The sequence below is a fragment of the Sceloporus occidentalis genome, unplaced genomic scaffold, assembly GCF_023333645.1.
Source record: "Sceloporus occidentalis isolate IW3139 unplaced genomic scaffold, rSceOcc1.0.p SCAF_125, whole genome shotgun sequence".
Lineage (NCBI taxonomy): Eukaryota > Metazoa > Chordata > Lepidosauria > Squamata > Phrynosomatidae > Sceloporus > Sceloporus occidentalis.
Window position 1 is genome coordinate 1,884,288 of NW_028317105.1, and position 10,448 is coordinate 1,894,735.

At 38.8% G+C, this 10,448-nt stretch overlaps 1 protein-coding gene across 1 annotated transcript in view; it reads left to right on the plus strand.

The window, feature by feature from the left end:
- The window catches only part of LOC149281989 (protocadherin-11 X-linked-like), a 349,492-nt gene extending 339,810 nt beyond the window's left edge, over positions 1–9,682 (plus strand). Inside the window, exons 6-7 of the mRNA XM_089498744.1 lie at positions 9,399–9,597; positions 9,654–9,682. Coding sequence (XP_089354870.1) covers positions 9,399–9,597; positions 9,654–9,682 — 228 coding nt within the window. The remainder of the gene's footprint in view (positions 1–9,398; positions 9,598–9,653) is intronic.
- Positions 9,683–10,448: the final 766 nt, after the last annotated feature.

The window sequence follows — 10,448 nt, forward strand, 5'->3', positions numbered from 1 at the left end:
TCACTTTCTTTTAAAACATTTAGGCTTTTAAGCTACAAAATAGCAATACATATGCAACAGTTCTTCTAATATATTTTTTATATAGAATTGTATTTCTTTTTCTTCCGTGTCAAGAACAGCAGGTGAAATAACATTTGAGTCCAGAATTCTGGTTCTCGTGAGTATTGGGGGGAAATAATAATTGCCTACCACAGTCTTTTAACTCCTTAAAGAGATCAGCGGTGTAGCAGAAGGCATGGCTGTGGTTTGAATATGCCCAAATGCTGCCAGCGGCTTCATGCTGTGCCCAAGGAGGCTGGTTGAACATTAATACCGGTTGAAGAAAGTGCTTATCTATAGAAACGCACCAGGGTTGAAATAACTGTAGCCTTTTTACACTTCTGCAGGTAAAGTGCTTTTTTCATATAATACAAATTCATCTTTAAGATAAAATGTGCTTGGAATCAGAATCATACTAGTTGTCATGGCACAGTTACCTACACGGTCTTACACGATGGATGGATGGATGGATGGATGGATGGTCCGATGGTCCGATGGTCCGATGGTCCGATGGTCCGATGGTCCGATGGTCCGATGGTCCGATGGTCCGATGGTCCGATGGTCCGATGGTCCAGAGCCAAACAAGCTCTTCCTGTAGCAGAAGCCTGCTAAGGATGGACCTTCTTAACATATGGCGAGGTCACGGAATATGTTAATGATAAATGAGCAACATGCTATAATACAACAGAATATACATCTTGCCATGTGTAATAGAGAATGCAACTTTAAAAAAGAGGTATATCCAGACACATTCATATTCTTCTTTTTTATTTTCTTCATCTAATTTTTCTTTTGTGCCCCCATCTCACTGAGTGCTTCAAGTTTCTTTTTGTTTTGGGATATGCAAGAACGTCTTTAAGCAATAAGTGGAAGGATGCTAATAACCTTACTTGTTAATGGTTCATGTTCAATTTCCCAAACTAACGTCCAAAAAATATAGAGCTAAATTACAGCAACTCAACTTGAGAATGGACAGCGCCTTAATAGCCTGCCTTTAGTATGTTCCTGCATTTTTGCATTCAGGATTCTTCTAATTAAGGTGGACTGAAAAAGATGCTGACAAGTAAGAAATTAGCCAGGAACACTGTTTGCAATGATAAGAAAATCTAGAAGCTGACACCACAACTCCCATGCCAACTCGCCCAAAAGGGTTACATCACATACCAAAAAGTCCAAGAACAACTCAACTGAGCGTGAGCTAAAACCTTAGACTCTCCCAAACAGGCATGCAGTGTAGGGCAGGCTATTAAGTTGAGGTCTGTTCCATGAGTTGAACGCAAACCTTTTTTTGCATGGTATTTCACCCTTTGAGGATCTCTTGGTCGCTCACCCCAACTTTTAACGAGTCCAGATGTAGACCTCCTTGCTTATTTGCCTTGTGTTTTGGTTCTGCACTGCTTTGTGGCATTTCTATGCAGGGATCAACCATAGCATGTCTTAGCTAATAAAGACTCATCCAGTCTGTCCGTTTTCTTGTTGTAAAGACTTAAACTTGATCTCACTTTAGATTCAGGAGCCATATGCCTATCCCACGCATGTTTAAGTTCCCTCACCGTATGAACCTCTACCACTTCCGCTGGGATACTGCTTAACTTATCTATCACCATCTCATGCAATGTGACATCAGCGCTGGAAAATAAAAGTCAGATTAATTTAAAAAGAGTGAGTAACTACACGTGTACACTTTAAGTGAAGTTTTTTATTCCTACATGTGACAGTTCTTCTTTAAACCTGACTTTAAGCTACAGCAGCGTCATCCGTAATGAGTTCTGTCAAAGCTCATTTTTGCTCTGAGAGATACAATATGTGACTATTAAGCAATTAAAAAGGGAATTGATAAGTCTATCTCATCTGGGCCGATTTACATTTTAGAAGCAGTCAAACAACATGTTAATGTATTTGGGCATATATTATATATTTCCTTTTTATGTACCTTTTACTTTAATAGGATTTTTAAACAACCAAGTTGGCACATATTTAACATAAGGTGACATCTTTCCGAAGCCTAATGAAATGGCGGGGCTGTTTACTGGTTTTCATATTAAATTCTCTCTTTAGTCCTTACAATATTATGTCTTTTATGATTAGTATGAAAGATGAAATTTTAATTGGTAGTTGTTGTCAGAGAGAAAAAAAAAATTCTGATGAACACATCACACGTAGACCTAAAATGTTCCCAGGACCCGTCTCTATCTTTGTGTGTGCATAAGATAGGGGGAACGCTTTAATCAAATAGTTTTTCTTTTTGACATGGCAACATTTGCAGTATGGTTTAGTCTGCTTTTGAATAAAGATCTTTTGAACTTTATACTGCTGCTGAAATTTGATTAATTCATTTTTTTTTTTTATATTTAACCACACGTCTTGAAATATATGACTTAAAATGATTTGATGTGTTACTCTTTATTGGAGATGCTGTCCCAAAGCTTATCAAGGGCTATGTTTGACCATCTGTCTTCTAAGTGGATACAGACACAGACAGACCCACCAACCAATGTGGTTGTTTAATTTTCTTTTTTTGTACATTGTATAGAAAAAGAGCTGGTTTTCCATATTTACCCCTTGGTACCAAGCAAGGGTTGCAGTTAAAGAACATCACGGTCATCACCTAAAACCCACCTAGACATTCAAGTGTGGGCTTCTGAGTTCATTAGATGTTACTGAGTGTTGGACATCAATGAGCAAGTCAAAGACACATCGTACACAAGGCAACCTAGGCACCCGGTGAGGCCCGAGGTCCTTCTGGGGATGTATATGTAGGCATATTTTGGTTGGCTCAGGAGTCTGTGACCACTATTCATGTGTAAGATGCCCAGCAAGATCTCCTCATAGGCCAAAAGTGCCGATGCCAGCCCAGCAAGCAACCAGAAGCTTAAAGTCTGGTTAAAAGCAAACTTTAAAAACAGTTAATGAAACTTAGTGTAGTGAAAAATCTATAAATGTACAAATCACACAGAACTGAAGAAAAAAAAGTATCCATGAGATGGTATTTGGGTCCAACCAGGCTGCATGAGATGTTTGCCCGGCTTGATGGAGAAACTGCATGGATGGATGAACTTGATAAAGACCTCATTGTGAGGTCGAAATGTTGTTGCTGTTGTCCTTCAATAAATCTGCCTGAGCTGGAACCCTTGAGGCCTGGAGCCTTTATTTATTTTGATGGAGAAACTGCGTCATGAATGGTTCCGTCTTAAATATTTGGTGGCAATCTCTAAAGGTATGTTTGATGTGGGCTGTGGTTAGAAAAATTACCCACCCTACAGGTAGTCAAAATGTGAAAACATTGCTTAGCTTTACTATTTCCCCATAATCTCTTTATAATAAATATATAAATCAATAAAAAATAGTAAATACAGCTTTGACTGCTTTAAAAAAAAAACACAACTGATTGCAACAAATAAGGTTTATGCAACAAATAAAATCTATAGGACAAATCTTCGTTAACACTTTTTAAGATTTCCTAATATATAGGCAGCCGCTTAGGGGCTTATGTCTAAAAGCCACGCAAGCTATGAAATACAAGTTTTTAAGATTTATACTACTTAACATTACTATTATCAGAGCCTAATTATTGCAATAAAAGATAGAACTTTGAGTGTCTGGAAGCTTTGATCCTTCATTTCAACATGAATAATAAAAAAAAAGGGCTTTCTTTTACCCGCCAATTGTACGCGATCCCTGCGGGGCAAATACTGCTTTGCAAATTGTAGTCATCCCAATGGCTGCCTGCTCACACCTAGAAACTGTGATGGCGCTTGGGGGCATTTCTGCAAGCGAAAGATGGTTTCCTTTAATTGTGCAAAGCAGCATGTTATAAAAGCACTAAATGTGTCAAAGAAATTTTCCTTAACGAAGAACACATTTCTCTCTAGGTTTCCTTTGTGAGATTTTAAAGGGGCCAAGGTTTCACACAGTGTTCAGTTAAGGTGGATGGTACTCTGCGGTATACAATTATTATTTTTTTTAATTACTTAAAAATGGTGCACATACAGTACGCCATTAATTCATAAAAGTTCCTAAATGTATTAAAGTTCTGTTAAGTTAGCAGCCCTGATATGTTTTGTTTCCTGATACAGAAACATAGAATTTGACAGCAGAGAAGAACCACTCGGTCCGCCTAGTTTGCCCCTTTTTCCTGATAGAAAGACTCATACCTTAATCAGTCGTTGGTCTCGTCTTAGATTCAGGAGCCATATACCTATCCCGCGCATGTTGAAATGTCCTAAATATATAAACCTCTAACACCTCTCCTTGGAAGTAGTGATTGAGTAGTGATGCACCAAGAAGTCGTGATCTGCCTGCTGTTTTGCAGTAAAGGGGCTCTGACCCCCCTGGACTTGCAGAATATCTCACTACATGGAGTGACCCTCCAGTAGTCCAGTAGACAATTTTAAAAATCATAGTGATTGGTCAAAACCTTCAGTTTCTCCTTTGATGCCAATTTAAATGTTGTTTGCTAACCAAAATGGTAGAGTGTCCATTTCGCTCTTGTCTATTGTGTTAGCCTAGATTTCCATCAGGACGGAAAGGGGGGCACCCCGGAAGTAGATAAATCATGTAGATAGAGGTACATGCACCCTCATACTACTCTTACACCTTTTTAGGGGGTTATGGCATATACCGTATACAGCCAGTGACCACACATGGGATCTGCATCAAAAAAGGTAGTAAGGGTATGTAGAAGGCACCGCTGGGCACCAACACTCCTGGCATTTACCCGGTTTGGCCAATGGACTGTCCAGGCCTGGTTTCCATATTCCTTCACTGGAATTTATAAAACAATGAGGCAGATTCAAACTTCTTAGAGCAGTCCATTATGAAAAATGCAACAATCCATGATTTAAAAGTATGTTGAGAAGAGGTGGGAAAATTCAAACCACTGGTTAGCTATGCTTTATGAAGTGCCAGGATGGATAACTCTTGATAGACGAAGGGCTTAACTGGCCCTGCATAAATACTTAAATCTTCATTGGACTCTCATTTATTTGACTATGCAAAGAAACTTTCACAACGCATATTATAGCCATCAAGCTCAAATCCTTCATCTTCCTTACATCCAGGGCAAGACTGGCGAGGAGACATGCTCACTCATCGCCAGTCTGGCCCTGGTTGTAAGGAAGATGAAGGCCAGTGCTCCCCTGATGATGTAAGTGTGACTGACAGCTGGATATGACAGACCTCACATTGCACTTTTATGCGCATGTAGCATATCCAGCCGGCAGAGCACACTGCAGCGCAGGAGTGGCAGATCAGGTGAGTATTGAGAGCTGTCGGCCAGTGGCCCGCTGAGCATTTGCCTGGTGTGCCAGACGGCCAGTACGAGCCTGCTTATAACTCACTATTTAGTGAATAAAATCTGCTATAAAACAGTTTAGCAGAAAGGAACAGCTCGTCAGGACACTTAGCCTATAAACAGATCTCTATATACAGCAGAACAACAATATTTTATTCTAATAAGTTTTTTTTGTTATAATTTTTTTCCTGTTACATTTATGAAAGTGCTTTTTTGGACATGTAACCATGGAAACAAAAACAATGAATATATCTAGTTTAATTTCCTGATTGACAGTTTTTAGACATTAATTAATCAGATCTTCAGAGCTGACTCTATTGAAAATACATTTATCAACAATATAACTTAATCAAATTGAATTCTTGTATTTATACCTACTGGCTTCTCTTCTTGGAGATTGCCAGAGTAAATCCTCAAATATGTTGGAATTTTAACTACATGTGCTGTGAAATTAAATGCCGGAAGGTATACTTATCAGCAAAATGTGACAAAACAAGGACTCGTTTAGTTAACTCTCCGGTAAGAGGCTGATCCCAGATGTTTACTAAAATGTGTTTAAGTGGACATTGGAAATTATTAAATGGCTGTCAATAGGCATATAGGCCGCCATGGCAGAAAATAATCAAGCAGCTCTACAATCCACCCTTTTTTGAGTTGCTGTTACTTATTTAAGTTGCTGCACCAGCATGGCAGCCTCATGGCCAGACAACGCTCTCCTCCTGCAGGACTTCAAGAGCCACAAGTAATATACACCGTGTCACGGAAGGAGTGGTAAGGTGGACCAGCTGCACTGTGGTGATCAGGCTCGGACTGGCCATCTGGCACATCAGGCAAATGCCCAGTGAGCCACTGGCTGACGGTACCACACACACTTACCCAACCTGCCATGGCAGATCCGATGCTGCAGCATGCCGGGGTGCCCAGCTGCACACTTTCTGAATGTATAGTTGTATTTTGTGGACTTTCACCACATTTAAGTCATCAGACTGGCCTTAGGGTCCAGGGCAGCCCCTTTGTCAGTTCGGTCCTGGTGGTGATGTAGCCCATTGGCAACATGGGTCACCGTGGCCTAATCAGACACTTAGGTAGAGGAGGACATTTTGATGTCTTGTGCTTCTCTCCTAGTTTGAGCCAACCATGGCTAAATCAGGCTCATAGGCAGTAACGTGAGTCTGCCCAGTGGCCCTAACAAAGTATAATGATTAATATACCATTTGAAGATCATTATACTATGAAGCGCTGACAAACTGCGTGTGAATCCCTAATGCCATTATGGCCTTAATACCACCTTTAATGCACCCTTCCCTGCTTCATAACTACCATTTATATAAACGAGTCCTTTACATTTTGCTTAATTGTAGTTTGTCATAGAAATCACATTAGGTAATATGGATGTAGATGACACAGTGTAATTATGGATGTTGTGGATCATGTAACCCTAAAAAAAGGTTATTATTGATAGCCAGCGTGACGGGAAATTGTGAATCAACTGATTACTCTCCAATGTAAAGATACTTAACCATGTATGATGGATTAATTGTTGATGCAATGGTAAATATATATATTTATATATATTACAACTTTAATTGTTAAGAGGTAGAGAAGGAATGGTAGATATGGGACAAGACGTAGGATTTAGTCTCACATCTCTGCTGATAGGTAATGGATAGATGGATAGATAGATAGATAGATAGATAGATAGATAGATAGATAGATAGAGATATGTATGGGTGCTGCATGGGGAAACAGGGGCAGCTGCCCTGCCAATGTTCCGGCACCCACTTGCAAAAGTAAAAAATGGAATGTATCCTTCTCTTACTATCTAATTTGCTTCTGAAGCTGTTTTCCTGCACAAAATGATGCTAAAAGATTCTAAGGATCATAATCAGGTTGCGAACATATAATTCAAGACTCAAAGAGGATCTGCGGTACAAAAGTTGAGACAATCATCTTTTTCATTAACAATAACATTGCAGCAATAAAAATACTCTACCAATTTATTGCTGGAAATTGCTCCATTAATGCTTTCAACTTTAGTGGATTGGGTACATCAGTCCGAGTAATATTTCACAGTAATACCTATGGAGGTTTGAATACAGAGATTTTTTTTTTGCCTTTTTTTAACTCTTTAATATTTAAATGTCATTTGCCTTTTGAATATACCTGAAAAAGGAGAAAAACATTTTTTTTTACAACTTTCCCTGTTAAAGGTAAATTACCATTTAACTCAGTAATGAAAACTATCACTTTTTTATGACCATAAGGCATACCATAACATCCTAAGGAATGTGTCCCAAACAACCATTTTAAACATATATTCTTTTATTTACATGTTTGTTTACAACCCCCTACTTTTTTATTATAATATTACCATAGACTAAGTTAGTTATCATTACCCTCGGAGACGGATTTTTTTTACTTTAAACCTTTGTGCTTAAAAAAATACCATGAACATTGGGAAGAAAATGTAAATTCTGGGTAAGGTGCGTAAAATCATTTAAAAAATGAAATAAGAATTCAAGTGGTTATTAGCACGTAGTGTGCACAAAGATATGCATGTACATAGCTCAGCTTGAATTGGCTTTTTTGGCTGACAACCAGTAAGAGGTGCCATAAGCCTGCTGGGCTTGATTTCTCCGGAATTCCCTGTTACATCTCCAGTTTCATAAAAGTCAAATTACTTTTGAAAGACATATGTAATATAGCTAAACTTTAGCACTACCGAGAGGCCGCTCAACTTCCATATTCTCACTTTAATTGCCCTAGACTATAGCTAGTGGGTGGAGGAGCATTTTAATGACGCATGCTTGCTTTTTAGTTTGTTTTGTGCGTGTGTGAATTGATTTTAGTCATTGATTTTGGTTTTGCTGAAAAACACCACAGGGCCTATAGATTCGGTTTTTGGTGGGTTGGTTGGTGGGGTGGACTGTCTTTTGGCCACTGTCCTCCCTTGAAAACTTCAGTGGGTCTCTCCTTCAGGAGACACTAGACGATCCGGTCCTCCCTTGTTTTTGGCCAATGAGGAAAGAGGTTGCATTACCTCCCTTTGGGGAGTGTAGCCTCAGTAGAAGAATCCCGAGATCCTTTATCCACTGTGGCCCTATAACTTTGGAGCACCATGTTCGACCTTTTTTTTAATCTATGATCTGAAAACATCTCTGGAACTCTTACGGAATAAATAAAAAAAAGTATCTTAGGCTGTTGGTAAACTCACGCAAATAAAATTTGCCTTGCATTTTGGTTTTGGACTATCTTTTTGGGTTGATATGTAATAATGCAATTAAAACCCTGGGATGCTTTTGCATGGGGACACACCGTAGGACAGGCTATTGTTGCCACTTGAGTTGGCTTCATATTTCTTTTTATGCTATTTATGATAATATCTGTACAGAGGAAGGGGAGACAGTAAAAATCTCTATTGCAAATCCAAGCTTCTAACTTGGTACTCTCGCAACAGAGCGATGGCATTAGCACTTCCTATGTGGTTTTAAAATAGTATTCCAATGAAATTAGAGCTGGGGAGTCATGGGATAGTAATGGAAATATGCATGGAATATTGTGACCATGTCTTTGGTTGGAAAATATAAATCTGAATAACTGAAAGAAGAAACAATAAACAAAATAATCACAATGGGAGTGATCCCAAAAAGACCCCTAAAATGAAAAAATAGAATTTTTAATATTATAATATTCAACACCAAACGTGTGATGAATTCATTGTTCTCTCTTTTTTGGTATTGAATTTACCTTTCTTCTGAGTTACTATCTGAATATAATAAGACCTTCCATTGGGGTTTTATATGAATATGTAACTGAAAGCTAATCTTTGGTGAAAGTTTTTATTTTGTATCACGCATTGTAACTTTTATAACATGGAAAAGTTTCCCGTTAGGTGAAACTGGCTAGGCGAACCACTTACACATAACAGCCTGAAATTGTGCCCTTCTGATGAGAATGTTAATGTGTCCTCACCAGATAGCTGTAATAATACATTTCCTAAATTGGCTGCATTAAGCAATTACTCAAATGACTGTTGAAATCATGTCATTTTCTCTTCTGCCTGCAGTCCCAACGCCGCGTCACATTTCACCTACCGGATGGTTCCCAAGAAAGTTGCAGTGACAGCGGATTAGGAGATCAAGAACCTAGCGGTCCTACAAACGCTTCCCATTCTCTCCCCCTTGGCTTTGCTCAAGAAGAATACTATGAACAATCTTCAGCAAACAGCAGGACGGAAGGTGATGGAAACTCTGATCCAGAATCTAGTAAGTCATTTCTTCACGCATGTGTTTTTTTACAGATTTGTTATGTTTTTTTTTAGATACTGTTATCAGCTACAACTCACAGTAGATCATAGAAGATACCGTTCTATTTTAGAATACAACGCTAGCCTTTGTAGTTGTAATAATATATAATAAATATAATAAAGGAAACATCTGAATAAAGGAAACATCTGTATAACTTCTTAATAAAGACGTACAGACATAAGAGAGAGTTGGCATCTTCTACTGTGACTCAACATGGTTCTTTAAAACGAAATACTGAGGCTGGATGTCTCTTACAAGACATGGATACATGTTAGAGGGAGGAGAAGGAAAGTATATAGCGTGACACCGCCTTTAATATAAGAGCAATTTGTATATTTATGACGCACTCGCAAAATGAATGGCCCTTGGACCAGCAGAAACAGCGTATAGCGAATGGGGTGGAATATCAGGGATTGTCAAACTGCAGGAGTGTAAACATAGACGTAACAGTACACTGGAGAAAAAGGCCTGTTTTACTGAGGTTAACTGCTTATAAGAGCCCCAGATGTGTGTCATCCTCATTATTAAGCTACACCTTTCCTGCTCCCACTCCGAGTGACGCATTAGTGGCCCATTTCAGTCAATGTCTCCTGCTGCTCCCTGCCTGCAGTTCTAATCATGAATGTAGTAGCGTCCAGTTTCGGTACCTCTTTACAAAATAAAACAAGAGACACTTCTTTATTTTACAAGCTTTATTAAATGTCAGATATGGAATTATTTGTCCGCGGTGCGGACTTGAAATAACTTCAGCACCGCGACACTCAACCTTTATTAACATGTTACAAAGTGTCAAATATTATTACCACAAC